The following is a 23723-nucleotide window of genomic DNA, read 5'->3' as shown; positions in this document are numbered from 1 at the left end:
AGTGAAGATGCTGTGATGATATCTTTACTGATGCAAGAGCTCACTGAAACAAGAAACAAGAAGCCATTGCATAGTATAATAAAGTAGTAGACAAGCAGCACAGCCTGTCAATTTATCAGCCAGTTTATCAGCATGTCAATCCACCTTGCCACTGGCCGGCCACAGGTGTGTCGCTACATCATACACAGGTAAGGACAACAGCAAGGTCTTGTGATAATTTGATTATACCATAAACCAATGACTATTACAGTGATTAACTTTGCAAGATCGGCCCACCTAGCTCCCATTGGTGGAGCTGAACTGTGCAGTATGCAAATTAGAAAACGTAACTTCCTGTCTTCCTGTGCGCCATGTTTTTCAGCTGGAGTGGGATGATGTTTTACTGAGGGACAGTCAAAAGTGGGCAAATCTTGTGCTCGGTTCAGATTCAACAGCCGATCACCAATGCGATAAGGAACATGGATTGAGTGCAACTCGGATGCCTCACACTCTGAATTGGCTGATTCCATACTGCGCGCCTTCCAGTGACGCCGGAAGAAAACGGACGCACGCACGTACGCACGCACGCAGACATCATCCACTCAATCGGAAGTTCTGAGCCAGAACAGGTTTATGATAAAACTTATAATAATTCAAGTAATACTATGAGTTAAGGTGGACTAAAGTATAATTCTACAATAAATACTAAGACACGCTTGGTTTCAAATAATTATACTTTACCAAAAGCATCTAACATGCAGGTTTAAAACAGGCGGTAGGTACATGGTTACAACGAGCTGTATGTTATAACTATGTTAAGAATTAAGAATTTTTGGCTAATCTGGAGGAGGCGCTTCGCTTGCTTTGATATGACCACGATTATTATCGGAAAATTAACAGAAAATGTTTTGGTGTGTGACAGGGTGCCGACAGCGATGTATTGCGTTTTCATTTACAGGATCAGCAAAATGTATCAGATTCCAGTAAAGAACCTGACAAAACTCAGACGACCAAGGAAACGCGTCAAAAGTATTTTGTGTGAAGTTGGAATGCAGCAATGTCAAGACCTAATAGAGGTAGATTATAAATCATTATAATTCTGTCTGTCAAATATCTTGAATATCATAACGTCTGCTAACAAATGTTTCACTTCATTTACAACAGACATACAAATGCTTTGATGCTGGTGATGCAAGTTTCAACAACACAGACTGGGATGATCTCAGTGATGGTCATGTTGGCAAATGGAAAAGAAAGGTCTTTATTTCAAAACTCACTCAAACTATGTACTTTTTAATACTAGTATTTCAAACATTCATGCAAGGCTCATCAGTAAGGTTTTTTTTTCTTGCCTGCCAAAATTTTTGCTGGTCCCACCAGAATTCTTTTTTTTTTCCCCAATGAATTTTATTTGTAGTGATGTATTTTTTTACATGCCATGTGCCGGTTTTTATATTTTATTAAATGTTAAGCTTTCTTTAAAAAAAAATTTTTTATTTTGTTTGCCAGAGTCGAGCTATAGCGTAGCTCCACAAAAGCTATACATTTATAAATATTTGTTGGAAAATTATGGCAAATAGTGCTAAACATTATTTTTAGTTTTGTTTATAATTTTCAACCAACACCCACATATGCTTGTAATGCAATCAACAATATTCAACACTGGCGACAACAATATTCAATGCATCAAATAAATGTGCATGTAAGGTTATGTTACAATGCAACACACACTCGCGGACCTATTTGCTCGGATTTACTAAAAAATTTGTACAGACAGAGCCCTTCTAACAAGGGGAGGCTATAAGGTGAGCAACAAAATGTATATAATACGGAAGTCCAATAGACTTTCTAAGGGCGGTGGAGACCACACTGGCAAGGAGACCAGAGCAATTTTTTTTTATAGATGTTTATGAAGGAGATGCTTCAGTGTGCTGAATAAATTGCTTTTGTGAGGAAACAGCTGAACACTTTAATTGAATGATTGCCTGTCTGCTAATTATCAACAGGTTTTCGACTAAACAGTGCTTTTGGAATTAACTATATTTAAAGTTTACTGTTATAAAATTGCTGTTTTATAAGCAAAGACACAGACAATTTTGTGGCAGGTAGGGGTCAGATTATGGGTCCCCCCTTTCATTTGTAAGGTACTTGCAAATGGTGACTTCGTTGACCGTTATGCTCTCTCCAATGGTAATACCTCAGAGGTTGTATTACAGTACAGTCACGGCAAATGTCAAAGACAGAATGTTACACCGTCCAATCAGGTATTGTTTTCCTCATGAATATTAATCAATCTTCTCCTGCTATCCTTATTGTTAAGCCCTGCACATGTGTTTTCTGTAATACATTATGTAACACAGTATTAGTCAACATCATCTCAATAAGTTGTATTGATCATATTTCTTTCGTCATGCAGTATCCATACCGAAGCCAGACACTGTGTTGCAATCTATGTGGGTACTCCAGCCGGTCAGTAACCACATTTAGAAGTCATATTCATCGCTACCACGAGGAGGAGTTGGACCTAGCCAGTCTGTTAATGTGTCCTTACTGCCCATTTGTTAGCGCTCCAAAAGTCACAGAGCAACACATTAGGTTTTTCCACATCCTGTCTTCAAAAGCCAAGCCCACGTTTGTTCAAAACTACACTAGCCACACTTTGGCCCATGCACCAAAAACCGTGTCAGTTACAGTCTCTGCCGATGCTGCCGATGACAGATATATATGTGCAACCTGTGGGTATCATGACTCTTTAATATATGTAATGAAAAAGCATGTCTTGGTAAATCACTATGCTGCATTGTTGGATCGTTACTTTGGGCTTGGCTCAGATAATACACAGAAGGGTGATGGTGAGCAAAAACGTGATGGCACCACTGCAAAATATTACTGCAAAGTGTGCAAACTGCCAGCAGAGACTATTGAGCATCTGCTCTATCATATTTTGAGTTCAGAGATGCACAAGGACCTTCACTGGCAGATAATGCCGTCCATCATTGAAAAAGACTGCACAAACCAAATTGTTGGACAACATAATCTGCTAAACCTTGCACCAAAAGCAATGCAACAGGTCACGTTGCTTGCAAGACCGAACTATATGCAGCAGCAAACAAATGGAAATGGTGTCAAAAAGCCTAACGGTGCAGTATTTCTGGCTGGGCCAAGCAACACTGCTTTGTTTTGCTCTCCTGGCTCAGGGCAGATGTTTCTGTCCCCACAAACACAAGCTTTACTCTCAGGCACAGCTGTGACTACACATCAGCAGACCCCCTCTGGGATCTCACAAGTCATGCCTACCTCACCAGTGGTGAAATCTATTAATATGGTGGTGCCAAACATGCCACAAAATGCACCCAAATCAATGCCCATTACTATGACCGTTCCCAGGCGACCACAAGGTCAGCAACCACGTCAGGTTCTTTTTCCACCCACTGTTCAGGTCAACCTCCCAGGCGAAGTGGGTGTGCGTCCACCCTTCCTTGTTACCCAAGGTCTTCAGCTGAATCAGTCAGTTCCCAGAGCTCCTCTCTTAGCCTCACAGTCTGTGCGTCTCATTCCAACAGGCAACAAAGTAAACGGTGTTCCGACCTACACTCTAGCACCTGTTCATGTCACAATGCCTGTCCAGGGCAGTCCTGCTCAAATGGTTTTGACACAAAACACTCCTCAGGTCAGCCAGCCTACAAATACGGCAGTAGTGCCTGTTGGTCTTATGCCTACAGTTCAGAGAGCAATAAACAAAAATAGTGTACCAAACAAGTTGGCTGTGCTTGCTCCATTTTTGAAAAAACATGATGATCGCACCGTCAGGTGTCTGAAGTGCAAGATTTTCCTGAGAGAGCAGGGAATTTTTCAGCATTTGTTGCATGGCTTGAAGTGTCTGTTCTGCCCTCTGATGTTCTACTCCTTCAAGCAAGTCATGGAGCACACAAATAAAGAGCACAGTCTCAGAATCAAGGAAAACCGTAATTTCATAAAAGAAAAGTTTAATCTTGAAAGTGACAGTGAGGGCAACCTGATGTTTACTACCTTTAATTTAAACACAGATGTGCCCAAGGATCTCCTTGAAAACAGAGAACTCAACCTTGCACTGATCACCAGCTCTCAAGATAAAATTTACATAAAAATGTATCCAGATAAGGCAGAATACCCAACCACATTGAAGGCAACATCTACCATTTGTCCATTTTGTCCAGTCAAGTTCGAGATCTCTGAAGATTACGAGCAGCATCTTCAAGCAAAACACCACACCGTTCCCACCATTCATGCAATATTAAAAACTCCTGCCTTCAAATGCATATATTGTTTTGGGGTGTATTCTGAAAAATCAACACCAAAAACAATCTCCATCCATGTGCAACGGTGTCGCTGTGCTCCCCAAGCAATCAAGGATGCAGAGAGGCAACTGAATCCAGATCCAGTTGGACACACTGATGGTGAATTTAACAATTCTGCTAAGGTGGGAGATTCTTCAGAAATTGCCAATCAGGGTGGGAAGGATTTTGTCAAGGCAAAGAAAGAGGTAAATGTGCAGAAGAGCAGAAAAAGGAATCAGAGAGTTTCAAAGGCAGAAGTCCCTCAAACTCCAGTCCAGCTTGTCTTGGACCCAGCAGGGATGGCGTTTGCATCTTTTGAAGACAGAAAAGAATTCCTTTCAAGGTACTTCCACATCAAGCCATATTTGACAACGGCTGAAACCGAAATGCTTGCTTCCCGTTTGTATATAAACAAAGCTGATGTAAAGACTCACTTTAATTCCAAGCTCACCAAGTGCTTGAAAGCAATTCAGAAGAAGAAGGTTCGTGTGCGTCTTGGGTTCAGAATGAATGATGTTAACAAGTTGAAACATAATCTCTTTTTTCCAGAGGTGCAGCCTGTTAAAAAAATTGTATAAAGGTGTTTAATAGATGAAATATGTTTGTATCCAGCATGTTCAGACTAGGATGTCAACCACTGTAAGATGTTTATTTAAAATGACTTGATTTCCACGTTTATGAGATTGTTTCCTCTTGGCTTTTGTCAGTTCTGAAAAGGGGAAATTACAGCAATGCTGAAAAGTAATTCGATCACCAACCTTGAACTCTACACTCTACATTTTTGTATTTTTGTTGTATATAGTTCATATGACGATGTTCAAACGTTTTTGTACACATATTTTCTGTAAGAAAAAACGCTCAGTTTTGTATTTTATATTGAAGTCATATATGTTTGGAACACTTAATATAAATTTGAGGAAGGCTGTATTGAAATAGTTCTGCATCTAACATTTATACTAGGACTGTAAATAAAGTGAAGGCATGGTAAACTACTACTACTAACTGACAAACCAGTTAGCATTTTATCAGCTGCATCACTGTGGAGGACACTTTATAGTGTTTGTATGTTCATTCTTTCACATAGTACACTTTTATTTCATAAATGTGAAAAAAAATAAGTGCCTCTGTGTCCTCTTTAATGTTTGCAGTTGTATTACAAGTGTGTGTTTCAGTCAGTAAAGATTTGATTGCGATTTACCAAATGTGATTTCCCATTTGTATTAATTTATTGGTAAAGACGTTTCTCATAATGTGCGTTTCAAATATCTGTCAGTTGATTTGGATTAATTTAGTGCCCCCTTCTTCGCTTGCAGACCAATGTAGTCGATGTTGAACACATGGATCACCTTCAGAATAGAACGTGAATGCAAGGTGACTATCATGTTGGCTGTGATGAGAGTAATTTTCTATAAAGACTGAACATTAAGTCTGCATGCAACTGCAGTAATTAGAATATTCTGTAAAATTATATCACAACCCAAGTTACTGCTTGACCAGCGCTTGTCCTGGTCTGTGAAGTTGAAAGAAAGGATTATTCACAGCTGGTAGTAATAAACTGATGAATATGCAGTCCAAGAAGTAAGTCGCCATCATGTTTAATTCACTCAACGTTCTATCAATATATAAACAGAATCGCTCATTCTAATCACGAGTCAATATTCTGTTTCTGTAACAGTGGTGGGTCAATTTTTTTATGTGGTGCCTTTTGTGTCCCCAGTACAAATTATGTTGTATTTTGTCTAAATTTGGACAAATACGAGTTCCATTTGGTTTGTCATGTAAGGTGAATTGTTATTTATTATGAATACAATTATATGGGCTTTTTTATTATTATTTTAAAAGCTTTGTTTAAAGAGGTACCTATGGAATTTTGCCATGTCCCCAGTGTTGTTCATTCAACTTCGATCTAAAAAATAACTGATAAAAACCTATGTTTCCAAACATTTCATTATTATTTAATTTTCCTGGTAAAAATCTATTTAATCAAATGTTGTTTTTATAAAAATTATTAACTTTTGTGCAAAAAACTTAAGGTTTTATGTTCGTCCCTGGTGGTCACTGTCCACCCTGTTAAGATGCATTTCTGTCCCTTTAAGGAAAAAAAAGCGTTTTTCTCAATGATATCACTCTCATGAGGTGACATCACATCAGTGGTGGGAAATTCAACTGTGGTAAGCTGTGTCATTTTTCTACCTCTCATTTTATGTATCAATCTGTCTGTCTGTCTGTCTCTCGCTCTATTACGCACACAATCACACAGCCTGCTTTGTTGTCAATTCTCAGCATTTTGTGGCTCTATACATTGATTGTTGTTGAGATTGGTAGAATATTTTGAATATTAACTCATACTACTGTATATCATCTCTTCTCGCCTCAGGTCCCTGCTCTGATTCCTGTTAAAGGCACAATGAGGATGCACCAGGTGATCAGCCTCTTACCTGGGCAAATCAAGTACAGGGACATCAGTTGTTTCTGTCAGAGGCAAGAGGATCGATTGTGCTTGCTTTGAGCTAAAAGTAGCTACTCTGGGTGGAGTTCCAGTGACAACCCCAACACCGAACAGAGAGACCCCCTGGCAACCAGAGTCATTTGACAGGAAGTACATTGGAGAGTGGTGTATTGTCAAGTATGACGCTGACGTGCACCCCTGGCATCATCATGAACGAGGAGCATAGCATTCAGGTTAAGTGCATGCATCGTAATGGGGTAAAAAATAATTCTGGCCAACACAAAGCGAAGATGTCAGCTGGTATGCAGATGAGCAACTTCTGTGTCTTATACCAGAGCCACAGGCACTTAACAAGCGCTCTTTCCACCTGGATAAATCCACATTGAACTATCTAGAAGACTTCCTTTAAGTAAACTTAAAATTTAAAATGATTTCCCTTTTTGTGTTATTTGTAATCAAATTTATTAAATCACATTAATGTTTTATAATTTGTTGGTGTTTTGTCCACCCTGTTATGTAACTGTCCACCCTTTCATGTTGGCATTTTTCTAACATAGTTTAATGACATTACCAAACATCAAGTGTATATTTGTAGTTACATAAAAGTATGGAAGAGTTTGACTATACATGCTAGAAAATTTGAGTAATTCTTATCATAATTAGCTTTTCTTAAGAAAAAACTGGAAGCATATGTCCCGTTGTCATAATGTGTGCTTGTTTTTCTCAATATATGCTGTTTAAAAATAATTTCATCGTAAAACAAATATCTGATTAGAGTGAAGGACATATGATACCTATAAAAATGTCATTTTATTAGCAATCATGTACTGAAAACACATTAAAACAGTAATGTCTAAGTCCTTAACAGGGTGGACATGTCCTGCGTGTCATGTTGTAAATGTTTATAGGTGCCTGAGCTCGACCAATATGTTTTTCAGCAAGTTAGATATGTCCTTTATATAATAGAACATTAAAATATAGGTAAATCAACAATTTATTTATCCCAAGTTATGAAGTCCAAATGGCACTCTATAAAAAAAAATGACCCTGGTATGAAGCTCCTCAACAGGTAAGCTGTTTACCATCAGTGCTATTGCACCATGTTGGTACAAAAATTAAAGGAATAGTTCACCCAAAAATGACTCACCCTCACGCCATCCCAGATGTGTATGACTTTGTTCTGCAGAATACAATTTAAGGATATCTCAGTTCTGTAGGTCCTTTCAATGCAAGTGAATGGGCGGCAAATATTTGAAGCTCCAAAAATCACATAAAGACAGCATAAAAGTAATCTATAGTACACCAGTGTCTTAATCCAGATCTTTTGAGGGGATATGATTTGTGTCGGTTTGTGAGAAACAGATCAATATTTAATATTTGCTCAAAATTATTTTCCCTGCCGAGTAGGGCGTGTATGCATGAACAATGTGAACTACCAAAAACAAAAAAGTGGAAACTGACTAAGCAGGGAGGAAAATATATAGTAAAACAGAACTTAAATATTGATATTGATCTGTTTCTCACCCACATCTATCATATTGCTTCTGGAGACTTTGATTTAACCACTGAAATAATTTAGATTATTTTATGCCAATTAGATTTTTGGCATTTCAAATTTTTTGTACCCATTCACTTGTATTGTATGGACCAAGAGAACTAAGATCAGTTCTGCTGAAGAAAGTCATACAAATCTGGTATGGCATGAGGGTGAGTAAATTATGCTAGTTTGAATTTTTAAGCCATTTTCCCCTTTCAGTCCACATCTTTAGGTCAGACTGGCTTTTTGAAACCATCAGCGAATAGAAATCAAGAGGACAGTGTTTGTGTGAGAATCCTGAACAACATCATCTACAAAGCAGTGACATACTTTCTGAGCACCTATGAGGTCAACTCTGAGATCCCTGCCTACAATGTACAGATTTCTAAAGTAAAATGTGCCCTTTTGGCATCATTAACAACAACGGGGCTCAAAAATAATGATGGCCTGCTGGGCTGGGGTCAGTATGAGAGAGTTTCGGGCCAGTTTACAAAACTTTCACTTTCCTAAACTGGCTATTCATAGATTTGCACATAGATATACAAACGTACACATTTTTCCACATTCTCCCTAGTTTGTAATGCCCAATTCCCAATGTGCTCGTGGTGGCGTAGTGCCTCAATCTGTGACTATCCTCCCTAGCAACCGGGCCAATTTGGTTGCTTAGGAGACTTGGTTGGAATTTCTCAGCACGCCCTTTATTCAAACTTGTGACCAGGTGTGGTAGTCAGCGTCAATACTCGCTGAGCTACCCAGGACACACAAACTTACACATTTGGTTTTCTGTGATGTACAGTACCACTGTTGGTACGAATTCTGTTGATTTAAAAAATGTCACCATGACAAAAAAAGACACTTTTTATTGAAATTGCAAGAATGACTTGTCATCATTAAGAAACAATAAGGTACAATGGGGCTAGCAACCAAACTTTTTGAGGTAATTTGATCTAATATGTAATATTTTTAAATGTTGCAAATTTATGTAGCTAATGAAAATCCCAGAAATTATCACATTCGTTTTGAGACAAAATACATGTAATTTAAAACAAAAAAAAAAAAAAACAATTAAAGGTCAATCAAAAGTTTTTCAATAACTGGCCAATAAGTGAAAGTATAGTGTTTGTTGTAAAAGGCCCCCACCCCTGTTGCTGTAGCTAACTCAGACAGCTTCATCATGCCAAAGAGGAGGCTTACAGGGGTGGGGATAGAGTCTTGTATAATCAGGCCAGGAACACACTGAATAAGGAAATCAGAGTGGCTAAAAGAAGCTACTCTGAGAAGCTGAAAAACAAGTTTTCAGCTAACAACTGCATCAGTGTGGAGTGGCTTGAAACAACTTACTAATTACAGGACTCCTACCCCCAACCCTGTGGTGGACCAACGACTGGCTGAGGACCTGAATGTGTTCTATTGCAGATTCGAAAGGCCCAATTTCACACCCCACACGCACTCTGACCTTCATTTCACACAAACATTAACACCTCCTGCAACCCCCTCCTCCCCCCTCCTGCTACACAATCTGCACTCAAGATCTGTGAAGACGATGTGTGCCGTATCTTTCGGAAGCAAAGGTCAAGGAAGGCTCCAGGCCCAGATGGCATCTCACCAGCGTGCCTTCGTTCCTGTGCTAACCAACTGGTCCCCCATCTTCACACAGATCTTCAATAGATCACTGGAGCAGTGTGAAGTCCCATGCTGCTTCAAATGCTCAGTTATTATCCCTGTCCCTAAGAAACCTAAAATCACAGGACTTAATGACTACAGACCTGTGGTCATGAAGTCATTTGAGAGACTGGTGTTAGCCCACCTGAAGGACATCACTGGACCCTTTCTGGATCCCCTTCAATTTGCTTATCGAGCAAACAGGTCTGTGGATGATGCAGTCAACATGGGATTGCATCACGTCCTGCAACATCTGGACAGACCAGGGGCATACGCAAGGATTCTTTTTGTGGACTTCAGCTCGGCTTTCAACACAATCATCCCAGCTATTCTCCAGACTAAGTTAAATCAACTCCCTGTTCCCACCTCTACCTGTCAGTGGATTACCAGCTTTCTGACGGACAGGCAGCAGCTTGTGAGGCAGGGAAAATTCACTTCCACCACCTGTACCATCAGCACTGGTGCCCCCCAGGGATATGTGCTCTCCCCATTACTCTTCTCGCTCTACACAAATGACTGCACCACCAAGGACCCCTCTGTCAAGCTCCTGAAGTTTTCAGACGACACCACTGTCATCGGCCTCATCCGAGATGATGATGAGTCTGCATATAGAAAGGAGGATGAACGGCTGGCTGTCTGGTGCAGTCAAAACAACCTGGAGCTGAACACGCTCAAAACGGTGGAGATGATTGTGGACTTTAGGAGGAACACCCCAACATTGTCCCCCCTCTTCATTCTAAACAGCACTGTGGCAGCAGTGGAGTCATTCAGGTTCCTGGGCACTACCATCTCACAGGACCTGAAGTGAGAGACACACATTGACTCCATTGTCAAAAAGACCCACCAGAGGTTGTACTTCCTTCGCCAGCTGAGGAAGTTCAACCTGCCACAGGCGCTGCTGATACAGTTCTACTCAGCAGTCATTGAGTCTGTCCTCTGCACTTCTATAACTGTCTGGTTTGGTGCAGCTACGAAATCAGAAATCAGAAGACTACAAAGGACAGTTCGGTCTGCTGAGAGGATTATTGGTTGCCCCCTGCCCCCCCTTCAAGAACTATACACTTCCAGAGTGAGGAAAAAGGCAGGTAAAATCACTCTGGACCTCACTCACCCTGCCCACTACCTTTTTGAACTGTTGCCTTCTGGCAGGCACTTCAGAGCTCTGAGCACCAGAACCGTCAGGCACAGCAACAGTTTTTTTCCTCACATATCCACTTCTGCCATTACATTCATTGCACTGTACATAATATACTGTATTTTTGTTCTTTATATAACAGATTTGTAATAGATTTGCACTACGTGTGTATGTGGGTATGTATGAAGGTGAGTATATGTACGTATATGTATAATTATTTATTTTTTATTCTTTTTTGTTTTAATTACCTAAGTCTTGCTGCTGTTTTTGGTATTGTTTGTATTGTTGTACACTGGAAGCATGTGTAAGCATACTTGGCAATAAAGCTGATTCTGATTCTAAAGGCCTCCATTAAACTAACTGTTTTTCATTAGTGGGGGGATTAGATTTGTTATGAAGAATGTTGAAAGTGGGCTCAATGACTGATACAATAGCAATGGAGATTAATTTACTTATAGAATACTTTAGATGTTATGAAATGCCAAATGTGATTAAAGATGAAAAGAAATTGGTTAGCCTTTTTCTAAAGTGGTTATTTTAAACAAGAATTTTGCTGTCTCAAAAGTATTTGCACAAGTTTAGGAACCATTACCTTATGACTGTTGTCCCCATATTTCACTAACTCCCCCCACCCCATGGGACCTTTTTCTCCAAATCACCACATAAAAAATGATTACTCAAAACAACCTTCTGTTATTATTTATTTTCACATAAGTTATGTTGCTCCATCAATATTAAATAAAAATAAATACTCTTAATTATTGATACACTAAGTGACTGGATAACAAAACAAACATACATTTTCCTTAAGGTATGCCTTTTCACCCTAATTTATTGTAGCATACGTTTTCCATTAAAAGTGTGTTTATTGTATAGCTGTCATGAAGATATAGCTGTATAATTTCCAGCTTTTATTGCAAATTAAAAATCTTTATATGGTAAACATTTTGTAAATATTTTTTTTTTCTGATGAGACAACTAAATAGCTAAATAAATGTATAATTTTTTTTATTTTTTTTTGTAGTAGGGCTGGTAAATATTTAAACAACTGGGCCAGTAGAAAAACAAATCCTTACTCTTGTGCCCTGATTAAAGGTTTTACTACAACCAGATTTCTCGAATATACTGGAAGTTTGTCACCTGAGCAAGACAGTCACATTCAGCAGGCTTTAGACAAATGTGCTCCTTATATATAATATTTTTCATTGTCTCTTCTACCTTTGGTTTTACAAGTTGAAGGGAATTAAATCTTTTTTTTTTTTCAGCTACCTTTTCACACCAACTCCTCGGCAGAGTTCCGCCTGTAGTTTTCATCAGAGATTAACGATATGCTGCTGTCATGGAGGTAACAGACCGCATATTTACTCTTTTCCTTCAGTCTTTGGCAGTTGTATAAGTGGTTCATGAATTTTGGTGATTGAATAGCTTATTTAATTTTTTAATTTAATGTCATGTTATTATGCATCAGGTTGAAAACGTTCTCAAGATTCCAGATTATGGTTCAGATGAAGATGGAAGAATTTTGTTTTAAGAAAATGGAATTCAGTTCTTTTTTTAATGATATTGTAATTTGTTTGGGTCAGACTGCAACCAATGTAATCTGGAGAATCTAGTGTTGATCATGATGCACTGCACAAACAAACTGAAGCTTATAAACAACAAAAGGCCTCCAGAGACTCGCTCACACAAAGTCCTGCAGGAGAACTAACTCAAGAGCAGCTGGACACACTAGCAGATATCAGCAGGCAGAAACTCATAGAGAAAAAGTAACTCAAATCCAAATGGGTCAAGGATGATGATATCACTTCAAAGAATACCTGCTGGCCAGGAGCCTACAGAAAGAGGAAAAAGAGGAGCAGGACAGCAGTGAGAACAACCTGGTGGATAGCCAGGTCTCACAACTGATGGGAAAGGACAACAGGAGACACTGAAATTAGCATTGTTTTGGTGACTTGAAATGATACTGTTTAAAGTTTTCTATATAATAAACATCTTGGAAAAGAGTTTTCAGGGGTGTTTTTAAGTAGCGCAGAAGGAAGGAAGGGTAGGCCCTGTTATCTGCATGGTCCTTATCAGGCCATTAAACAATCTACTCTAAAATTGAGACCTGGAATAGTCAGTGTCACACAGTAACGCTTTTGCAAGCATGCATGATAATGGTTGCAGGCAATGATAATTTAGGTAGCAAAAAATCATTTAACACACCAGCCTGAGCTTTTGCTTCTTGTGCAACAGGTTACACCTACTGTGGACAGGTTTCATGAATTTTGAAGGATTGAAGGGATCGTTCACAAAAAAAGTGAAAATTCTCTCATTATTTACTCACCCTCATGCCATCCCAGATGCATATGGCATTTTTGTTCTGCAGAACACAAAGATATTTTTAAGAATGTCTCTGCTCTGTAGGTCCTCCCATTGCAAGTGAATGGGTACCAAAATTATGAAGCCCCAACATGCACATTAACGCAGCATAAGAGTAACTCAAGACTCCAGTGGTTAAATCCATATCGTCTGAAATTATATAATAGGTGTGGATGAGAGACATCAATATGTAAGTCCTTTTTTACTATACATTTTCCACTTTCAAATTCTTCTTTTGTTTTTGGTGATTCACATTCTTTGTGCATATCACCACCTACTGAGCAAGGAGGAGAATTTATAGTAAAACAGGACTTAAGTATTGATCAGTTTCTCTCCCACACCTATCATATCACGTCTGATGACATGGATTTAACCTTTGGAGCCGTATGGATTACTGTTATGCTGCCCTTTTGTGTATTTTGGAGTTTCAAAATGTTGGTACCTATTCACTTACTTCAGCAAAAGAAAGAAAGTCATGCACATCTGGGATGGCATGAGGGTAAGTAAATTATGAGAAAATTTACATTTTTGGGTGAACTATCCCTTTAAAACTATTGCTCCTGTGAGTTCCTCCAGTCAGACTGAACTGGATCTAGTTGCTTTTTTCAAAGAATTGCCTTGGAGTTACAGAATGTTACATAAAGCCACTATAAACTTTTTTTTTTTTTTTTTTGCAGTTAACAGAGCTATGACTAGTTACTGATATAACATTTACAATTGTGCTGCTTGGGTCACTATAAATAATAGATGGATGCTAAATTCTTGACTGGGGTAACTATAACTAAAAAGATCACAGACTAATTCAGAACATTTGGGCTAGATAGCAGATATCCCCATGCATTTTGCCAGCATACCCTTTATAGATGCTATACTGTGGTGGTCTCCTCAGTTTGCACAGCCTCCTGAACTGCTTCCTGAACATAGACAATGAATTGGGAGGTATCTGCAACCAGTGTGCACACTGTGACAGTTTTGATGCCCTCCATGTCATCTGAAGCCACAACAAAATGATGCTCTTCTCCAAGGCCCATAGTAGCCTGTAGTGCATCCTGAATCATCAGCTGAATCAACAAGACTGTTGTTCTCCACCACTTTTAGGCAATGTTTGCTTTTCAGGTGTCTGTTCATTTCCCATTTAATGCCATGAACATAATTGCACACAGGACATTTCACTCCACCTAATAAGCACACACACACTTTTTAATTACCGAAGTTGAGTTGAAGTTTGAGGCAACAATATATATCTGGCATTATATTTACCAAACCTCTTCTGGTCAGACAATTAATGCTGGTTTAATTCTGTTGGCAGGACTTATCTTGATCTATCACAGTTTCTGAAGTGGCTGGCCATGTTCCATCATTACTGTACTTTGCTTTGGGAAGCTTCTTGTTATAATGTCTTTTCAGAGAGCCTGAAATGTTGCATGAGTGGTGGCAGTGTGCACAAGGCTGTAAAAAGGAAAACATTTCACATCGTTGTAAGTTAGCGTATTTAAATTAAGTAAAACAAAATAGGTTTTTGCTAAATGTGACTAGAAAGATGTATTCAAGAAAAAAAAAATACATTGAAAGAGCATGCTGCTCCATGTGACGAAGGAGATGTGGTCTTTGTGCATCAGTGAAGTCACATTCGGCGCATTTGAACTATTATTCTATAACATAAAAATGAATAAACAATTTTTCCATTAGGGACTTCTTTATTGTTTATGATACCTACCATAGAAATAATAAAAAGGAATATTATATTTAATGTCAAATGTTTTTAGATTACACTTCCTGTAGCGCCATCTAGCGCTCTGTGTGTGCGTCGAGCACTAGGAAGTGAAATTGAGCTTGAAATCATGATCATGCCTAGAGACTGCAATGGCAAGGTGTACAGTGAAAATTTGTCATATGGATTACTTTTATGCTGCCTTTATGTGCTTTTCGGGCTTCAAATATTTGGTCACCATTAATTTGCATTGTATGAACCTGCAGAGCTGAGATATTCTTCTAAAAATATTTTGTTCGTGTTCAGCAGAAGAAAGAAAGTCATACACATCTGAAATGGCATGAGAGAGAGTAAATGATGAGAGAATTTTTATATTTGGGTGAACTATCACTTTAAAATAAACCTGAAATCAATATGGACCGTTTTTACTGTCTTCTTACATACTCTTGGTCTTACTGAGCACATGTCATCTGTGCACATTATTTCAAATAATTAATATATATATATATACATATACACATACACAGGGTTGGGGAGTAATGGATTACATGTAACAGGATTATGTATTTAAAATACAAAATAAAAGTAACTGTATTCCACTACAGTTACAATTTAAATCATTGGTAATTAGAATACAATCACAATCAAAATGCATTTTGATTACTGAAGAGATTACTTTGCATTTTATTGTTATTTTATTGTTATGTATTTAATTTAATATTTAGTCCTTTCATTTGGAAAATATTTATACATATAAATGATGTGATCCAAAGTGCATTTGAACAGCAGTGAAACACTTTCTTATGATGTGTTACATTTATACGAGCAGACAGAGAAGTACGTTTGAAGTAAGTTTGAAGCAGAAGACCTTGTGTAAATTGTCAGCATTTCACTAAGCTAAAATGCTATTTCTAGACATTATACACTCACCTAAAGGATTATTAGGAACACCTGTTCAATTTCTCATTAATGCAATTATCTAATCAACCAATCACATGGCAGTTGCTTAAATGCATTTAGGGGTGTGGTCCTGGTCAAGACAATCTCCTGAACTCCAAACTGAATGTCAGAATGGGAAAGAAAGGTGATTTAAGCAATTTTGAGCGTGGCATGGTTGTTGGTGCCAGACGGGCCGGTCTGAGTATTTCACAATCTGCTCAGTTACTGGGATTTTCAAGCACAACCATTTCTAGGGTTTACAAAGAATGGTGTGAAAAGGAAAAACATCCAGTATGCGGCAGTCCTGTGGGCTGAAAATGCCTTGTTGATGCTAGAGGTCAGAGGAGAATGGGCCGACTGATTCAAGCTGATAGAAGAGCAACTTAGCCTGAAATAACCACTCGTTACAACCGAGGTATGCAGCAAAGCATTTGTGAAGCCACAACACGCACAACCTTGAGGCGGATGGGCTACAACAGCAGAAGACCCCACCGGGTACCACTCATCTCCACTAAAAATAGGAAAAAGAGGCTACAATTTGCAAGAGCTCACCAAAATTGGACAGTTGAAGACTGGAAAAATGTTGCCTGGTCTGATGAGTCTCGATTTCTGTTGAGACATTCAGATGGTAGAGTCAGAATTTGGCGTAAACAGAATGAGAACATGGATCCATCATGCCTTGTTACCACTGTGCAGGCTGGTGGTGGTGGTTTAATGGTGTGGGGGATGTTTTCTTGGCACACTTTAGGCCCCTTAGTGCCAATTGGGCATCGTTTAAATGCCACGGCCTACCTGAGCATTGTTTCTGACCATGTCCATCCCTTTATGGCCACCATGTACCCATTCTCTTATGGCTACTTCCAGCAGGATAATGCACCATGTCACAAAGCTCGAATCATTTCAAATTGGTTTCTTGAACATGACAGTGAGTTCACTGTACTAAAATGGCCACCACAGTCACCAGATCTCAACCCAATAGAGCATCTTTGGGATGTGGTGGAACGGGAGCTTCGTGCCCTGGATGTGCATCCCACAAATCTCCATCAACTGCAAGATGCTATCCTATCAATATGGACCAACATTTCTAAAGAATGCTTTCAGCACCTTGTTGAATCAATGCCACGTAGAATTAAGGCTGTTCTGAAGGTGAAAGTGGGTCAAACACAGTATTAGTATGGTGTTCCTAATAATCCTTTAGGTGAGTGTACATGCACGTTACCAGACATGATCATATTTTTTTATCAAGAAAATTCACGTTGGATCGTAATTTCTTTTTTTCTAGTAAGACCTTTGATATTGGGGCAAAAATCTTATTCTTGATAATAATTTTTTATTTTGTTCTAATAATCAATCAATCAATCAATTCAATTTTTCTTGGTTTGGAAACAACACTGCATAAGATATTTAGGTTTGAGTTATACATATGAGTTTTTATAGTCAAAACAAGTGAAAAAAATCTACCAGTGCTGAAGAAGTAATCCAAAGTATTTAGAGTATATTACTGATCTTGAGTAATCTAATGGAATATGTTACATATTACATTTTACAGCATGTATTCTATAATCTGTAGTGGAATACATTTCAAAATGAACCCTCCCAACCCTGTATATACAAATATACTTCACATCTTTCAACAAAATTTAATTACTTTCAACCCCACCCCTCCAACAGTCTGGATCTATTCTGGTATGTAATGCCCATTTTTTATGATCCAATCAATAAAATTAAGACACTGCCTACATTTTATTCTTGTTGAATATCCTGTTTCACTCAGAGAACTAGGTTGTAAATGCCATTTCATACTGATTTTAAGTAGGTACATGAATCCAAAAACACTGTGTCCAGAGTAAAAGACTCACCATCAGCTGTGTGCATAAGTTTATGGCTCTTCAGAGTGAATTTAGACTTGAACTTTTTCCCACATAGGTCACAAAGATGTGTTTTCTCAGTACTGTGTCTGTTCATGTGAGCCTTAAGGTTGCTCTTACTTCTTGTGCCGTAATCACACAATGAGCATTTGTATGGTTTCACTATATGAACAAAGCACCACAAATACACTAAATTTTTGATGTGGATAAGTTCTAGAATGCAGAGTAAACCTTCATGACCCCATATGTGCTGCTGCATATCTGCCCCATTCCTTGTGAAGAAGCAGTCAAAGTATGGGTATTTGGAAGTACATTATCCAATCACCCCCTTCACATGTACACGTATTTCCAGTGTCTCTGAGATGTAGTTCAATGACACATCTGTACAGCAAGTGTACATTCATTACTTCCATCCAGGGCTCATCTGGGACATTAGAGAGTGTTTCATTAATTTAACTGGATGGTTACTTTTGATATGAGTTCTATCTTTTGACTGTATATACAGACTGCTAGCAATCACTATGTCCAATGAGTTTTAAGATGCGACTGAAGCTTGTATTTGTCCGGTGTGCAGTACTGGCATCCTTAAGAGGGACACTTGAGTAAAATGTCAGAATGTCTCTGTATGATGTGCTGCTTCAGGCAATTTTTAGTGATGAAGAGTAACTGCATGAGAACAGTAATGAAGGTGTTCTCTCATGTGTGTTCACACATGTATATTGTAGTGCACCTGATACCAGAACAGATTACCTGTGAAAGAGAGTTAAAAGAGAGAGTAGAAAGACTGTTAAAAAAGAAAGGCTTGGGGGCCTGGGTAGCTCAGTGAGTATTGACGCTGACTACCACCCCTGGAGTCGTGAGTTTGAATCCAGTGTTGAGTGATTCCAGCCAGGTCTCCTAAACAAAAAAAATTGCCCAGTTGCTAGGGAGGGTAGAGTCACATGAGGTAACCTCCTCGTGGTCAGGATTAAGGGTTCTTGTTCTCAATGGGGCATGTGGTAAGTTGTGCAGAGAGTAGCATGAGCCTCCACGTGCTGTGAGTCTCTGCTGTGTCATGCACAGTGAGCCACGTAATAAGATGCGTGGATTCACATCTCAGAAGTGGAGGCAACTGAAACTTGTCCTCCGCCACCTGGATTGAGGTGAGTAACCGCGCCACCATGAGGACCTAGTAAGTAGTGAGAATTGGTCATTCCAAATTGGGAGAAAAGGAGATAAAAAAAATTGATAGAATAAAAAGCCAGGCATGCTAGAGGGGAGAGAAATCTTTATTTAAAAAAAAATTGCATTAGGAGATAGAGGTTCATACCACAATATTCACAGTCAAGGTCTCCGTAACATTTCCGAATGCTTTCAAAAACGTCCATGTTAAGTTGTCGCTTTTGCATCTGCTCTATAATCTGCTTGAAAGCAGACTTTTCCTTCTGCCCTGAACCCAGAAGTCATCATCGCCACTGAGGGTAGTGGTAGTCTGTGGAACAACTGCCTCTGTTTTAGTCTAAGGAGGTGCAAAGGTACAGTATCCTTAATATCAGATGCTCAATAGATATAATTTCTGAAATCAAGGGTGCAGATTCTTGAGTAGGATTCTGTTCTTCAGTCATAATGCACTCTATTTGAAGACCCTCATCTTGGAGTCTCTGCTTATTTATTACATCCTCACAGGCCATTTCTTGTGTTTGAGCTATTGCAGATGGGTCTGTCTTATTGGCTGGACTATCTGTATGAAGAATTCCCTCTTGTGAGTTCTGAACGAGCAGGTCAGATTCCACAACTAAACTACCAGTGCTTTGAGTCTGAGTTCCTTTTGTTTCATGCAACACATTTTTTGTTTTAGCTGAAACAGCTCCTTGGTGATCTCAAGCTCATCCTGATTCAACATGTCCTTCTGAATGTCATCACCTGGTTTAAGCAGGCAAAAGCTGGATTGATGGAGTCTGCAAAAGAGTAGGACTTGTCCATTTCTGATTGGAGCTCTCGGAGATGGGACCTCAGTCACACTGAACTAACAAATTTCTGCTGGCAAATGGCACACACATAGTTGAAGGTGTGCTTTCGGATATGGGTTTGCAAGGCTTGAAATTTAGTTAAGCCGTGATCACATAACTCACAGCCAAAGGGTCGCTTGGTTCCATGACGAACACGCTCAAGTTCATTCTTGAACTTGCGGTTGCATATTTGACAGTTGGACAGAAGGTCTTTTGCCCTTCCTGGCTTGGAGGCTGTATTTATCGTAGGACTCTTTTACTTTCTTATCTTTGATGTCGTGGCTCTCACGGATGTGTTTAAGAAGGTTCTTCACATCAGAGTACTTCTTTTTGCAGAAACGGCAGTGCTGCTTAATCTTCTTGTGCACTCGCTCCACGTGCACTTTGAGGTGTCCTTTTCTGCGGCAGATAAATGAGCACAGCTCACAGCTGAATTTTTCGCTTGTGTGCTTGCGCATATGAACACTGAGATTAGCCTTTATAGCACTGGCATAGTCACACTGGATACACTTGAATGGTTTCTCATTGGTGCAGATTCGTAAGTGGACCAGCAGTGAATGCTTGAATTTGAAGACTATTGCAATATTCACAGGTGAAGATTTTCAGCTGCGTTTATACTAACCTGTATCGAGGAACATCATATGTGATCATCAATATACCAAAAATACCATAAGATCAATAAAAATGAAACAAGAAGGAATTTGTTTTTACAACCAACTGCTTTTGTTGTGTTTATAGTAGAGGTAGACCATTATATTGGTTTAACTGATTAATCTGTGCTGAAAGTTGCTTTTTGGAACAGTTGGTAATGAGAAAAAAATGTATGCCCCTAGCTATGATTGTTTTTCGTTATTATTATTCCTCCATGTTCCTCTGTGGCCAGTGCAGGAGGATTCTATAGTTAGAACGGATTGATTCTGCAGTGTACAGCGACCTCTAGAAGTGAAATAAAAGCAATCACTGACACCTTGTAGTGGATTTGCTGCATTTAAATCTTTCATCATTGACAATCTTCATCCATATTTTTATCCTCACTTCAATGCATATTTTGTTATTTTGATTAGATAAATAAAGTGATCTAAATTGAAGAGAGGGCATGCAAAGAAAATTACAACTATTTAGAAACGTGTCAAGTGAGCACATACATCGTGCCTCCAACTTCATATCTTGAGGATAATAAAAATAAAGCTCATCTGGTAATATATATATTTATTAATATGTTCTGTGAAAAAGTATTTCTTCTGTTTTCTGCTTCAATAAAAATATATAAATATATTCAAAAACTGTATTTTGTGTTTACACAGGTTGCCTTTGTTTTATGTTATATCTCGTTTTAAGAACTAAAACAGGAAGGGCAAATACTTTTTCAAAGCACAGTATATATACATATAATTCACCAGAAAAACAAATTAAGATTTGGTGCATAATTACAATGCTCTGCATTGCAGCAATACTATGTATGTATAAATATATATATATATATATATATACAGTGAGGAAAATAAGTATTTGATCACCCTGCTATTTTGCAAGTTCTCCCACTTAGAAAACATGGAGGGGTCTAAAATTGTCATCGTAGGTGCATGTCCACTGTGAGAGACATAATCTAAAAAAAAAAATCCAGAAATCACAATGTATGATTTTTTAACTATTTATTTGTATGATACAGCTGCAAATAAGTATTTGAACACCTGTCTATCAGCTAGAATTCTGACCCTCAAAGACCTGTTAGTCTGCCTTTAAAATGTCCACCTCCACTCCATTTATTATCCTAAATTAGATGCACCTGTTTGAGGTCATTAGGTGCATAAAGACACCTGTCCACCCCATACAATCAGTAAGAATCCAACTACTAACATGACCAAGACCAAAGAGCTGTCCAAAGACACTAGAGACAAAATTGTACACCTCCACAAGGCTGGAAAGGGCTACGGGAAATTGCCAAGCAGCTTGGTGAAAAAAGGTCCACTGTTGGAGCAATCATTAGAAAATGGAAGAAGCTAAACATGACTGTCAATCTCCCTCGGACTGGGGCTCCATGCAAGATCTCACCTCGTGGGGTCTCAAATGATCCTAAGAAAGGTGAGAAATCAGCCCAGAACTACACGGGAGGAGCTGGTCAATGACCTGAAAAGAGCTGGGACCACCGTTTCCAAGGTTACTGTTGGTAATACACTAAGACGTCATGGTTTGAAATCATGCATGGCACGGAAGGTTCCCCTGCTTAAACCAGCACATGTCAAGGCCCGTCTTAAGTTTGCCAATGACCATTTGGATGATCCAGAGGAGTCATGGGAGAAAGTCATGTGGTCAGATGAGACCAAAATAGAACTTTTTGGTCATAATTCCACTAACCGTGTTTGGAGGAAGAAGAATGATGAGTACCATCCCAAGAACACCATCCCTACTGTGAAGCATGGGGGTGGTAGCATCATGCTTTGGGGGTGTTTTTCTGCACATGGGACAGGGCGACTGCACTGTATTAAGGAGAGGATGACCGGGGCCATGTATTGTGAGATTTTGGGGAACAACCTCCTTCCCTCAATTAGAGCATTGAAGATGGGTCGAGGCTGGGTCCTCCAACATGACAATGACCCGAAGCACACAGCCAGGATAACCAAGGAGTGGCTCTGTAAGAAGCATATCAAGGTTCTGGCGTGGCCTAGCCAGTCTCCAGACCTATACCCAATAGAGAATCTTTGGAGGGAGCTCAAACTCCGTGTTTCTCAGCGACAGCCCAGAAACCTGACTGATCTAGAGAAGATCTGTGTGGAGGAGTGGGCCAAAATCCCTCCTGCAGTGTGTGCAAACCTGGTGAAAAACTACAGGAAACGTTTGACCTCTGTAATTGCAAACAAAGGCTACTGTACCAAATATTAACATTGATTTTCTCAGGTGTTCAAATACTTATTTGCAGCTGTATCATACAAATAAATAGTTAAAAAATCATACATTGTGATTTCTGGATTTTTTTTTTTTAGATTATGTCTCTCACAGTGGACATGCACCTACGATGACAATTTCATACCCCTCCATGATTTCCAAGTGGGAGAACTTGCAAAATAGCAGGGTGTTCAAATACTTATTTTCCTCACTGTATATATATATATATATACATATATATATTTGTTTCAGAAGGAAATTGGTACTTTAATTCATCAAAGTGGCATTCAACTGATCACAAAGCATAGTCGGGACATTACTGATGTAAAAAAATTGTGCCATCACTATTTGAAAAACGTCATTTTTGATCAAATCTAGACAGGCCCATTTCCATCAGCCATCACTGCAACACCTTATCCTTGAGTAGTCATGCTAAATTGCTAATTTTGTACAAGAAAATCACTATCAAACATAGTTGAAAGCTATTTGGTTCATTAAATGAAGCTTAACATTGTCTTTGATTTTGTTTTTGAGTTGTCCATATGCAATAGACTGGCATGTCTTATTGCCAATATTAGGTCAAAAGTGGCAAAAAAGAAATAGCTTTCTCTATAAACTCATCATTCAATATTTGTTTTGAGGAATGAAGGCTATACAATGCTTGAAACTACTTTCATTGGAAGGCGCTAAATGACGTCATGTGCTAATTACCATATGCGTGACGTCATTGCTGCGAAATTGTATTCTGCCTTGTGTCAGGAGGCGTCAACCCTTTAAATCTGTTCTCTCCTACTCTCTGCGCTCACATTCTGTACAACTATCATTTTAATAATTCCCAAAAAAGCTGTTCTCATTTACATATTTTCTGTTTCTGTTGTCAGAAAACGGATCGAGT

General features: G+C 38.9%; 1 protein-coding gene and 2 pseudogenes across 4 annotated transcripts; 2 read left to right on the top strand and 1 right to left on the bottom strand.

The window, feature by feature from the left end:
- Positions 1 to 354: 354 nt before the first annotated feature.
- Positions 355 to 7405, top strand: LOC127657882 (activity-dependent neuroprotector homeobox protein 2-like). Of its 4 annotated transcripts, none has more exons than XM_052146849.1 (4): positions 355 to 554; positions 938 to 1055; positions 1144 to 1236; positions 2396 to 7405. In XM_052146849.1, the coding sequence occupies exons 2-4, from the start codon at positions 948 to 950 to the stop codon at positions 4871 to 4873; spliced, it is 2679 nt and encodes an 892-aa protein (XP_052002809.1). In that variant the 5' UTR covers positions 355 to 554; positions 938 to 947; the 3' UTR covers positions 4874 to 7405. The 4 variants fall into 4 exon arrangements, with proteins under 4 accessions (XP_052002809.1, XP_052002808.1, XP_052002807.1 ...); XM_052146848.1 differs by having other exon boundaries at positions 355 to 608; XM_052146847.1 differs by having other exon boundaries at positions 355 to 608; positions 902 to 1055.
- LOC127657650 (putative ribosome-binding factor A, mitochondrial) lies at positions 6924 to 13009 on the top strand (annotated as a pseudogene).
- A 1417-nt stretch (positions 13010 to 14426) lies between these two features.
- On the bottom strand, positions 14427 to 20596 carry LOC127657649 (zinc finger protein ZFAT-like; annotated as a pseudogene).
- Between the last annotated feature and the right edge of the window lie 3127 nt (positions 20597 to 23723).

Source organism: Xyrauchen texanus, chromosome 17, assembly GCF_025860055.1.
Source record: "Xyrauchen texanus isolate HMW12.3.18 chromosome 17, RBS_HiC_50CHRs, whole genome shotgun sequence".
In the NCBI taxonomy this organism is placed as follows: Eukaryota; Metazoa; Chordata; class Actinopteri; order Cypriniformes; family Catostomidae; genus Xyrauchen; species Xyrauchen texanus.
This window is presented reverse-complemented; position numbering and strand designations above follow the sequence as displayed.

Coding starts and splice junctions, on each gene's coding strand:
- LOC127657882 (XM_052146846.1), top strand. CDS start 792: ATGTTAAGAATTAAGAATTTTTGGCTAATCTGGAGGAGGCGCTTCGCT. Junction 1,056..1,143: donor AATGTCAAGACCTAATAGAG/GTAGATTATAAA, acceptor CATTTACAACAG/ACATACAAATGCTTTGATGC. Junction 1,237..2,395: donor TTGGCAAATGGAAAAGAAAG/GTCTTTATTTCA, acceptor TTCGTCATGCAG/TATCCATACCGAAGCCAGAC.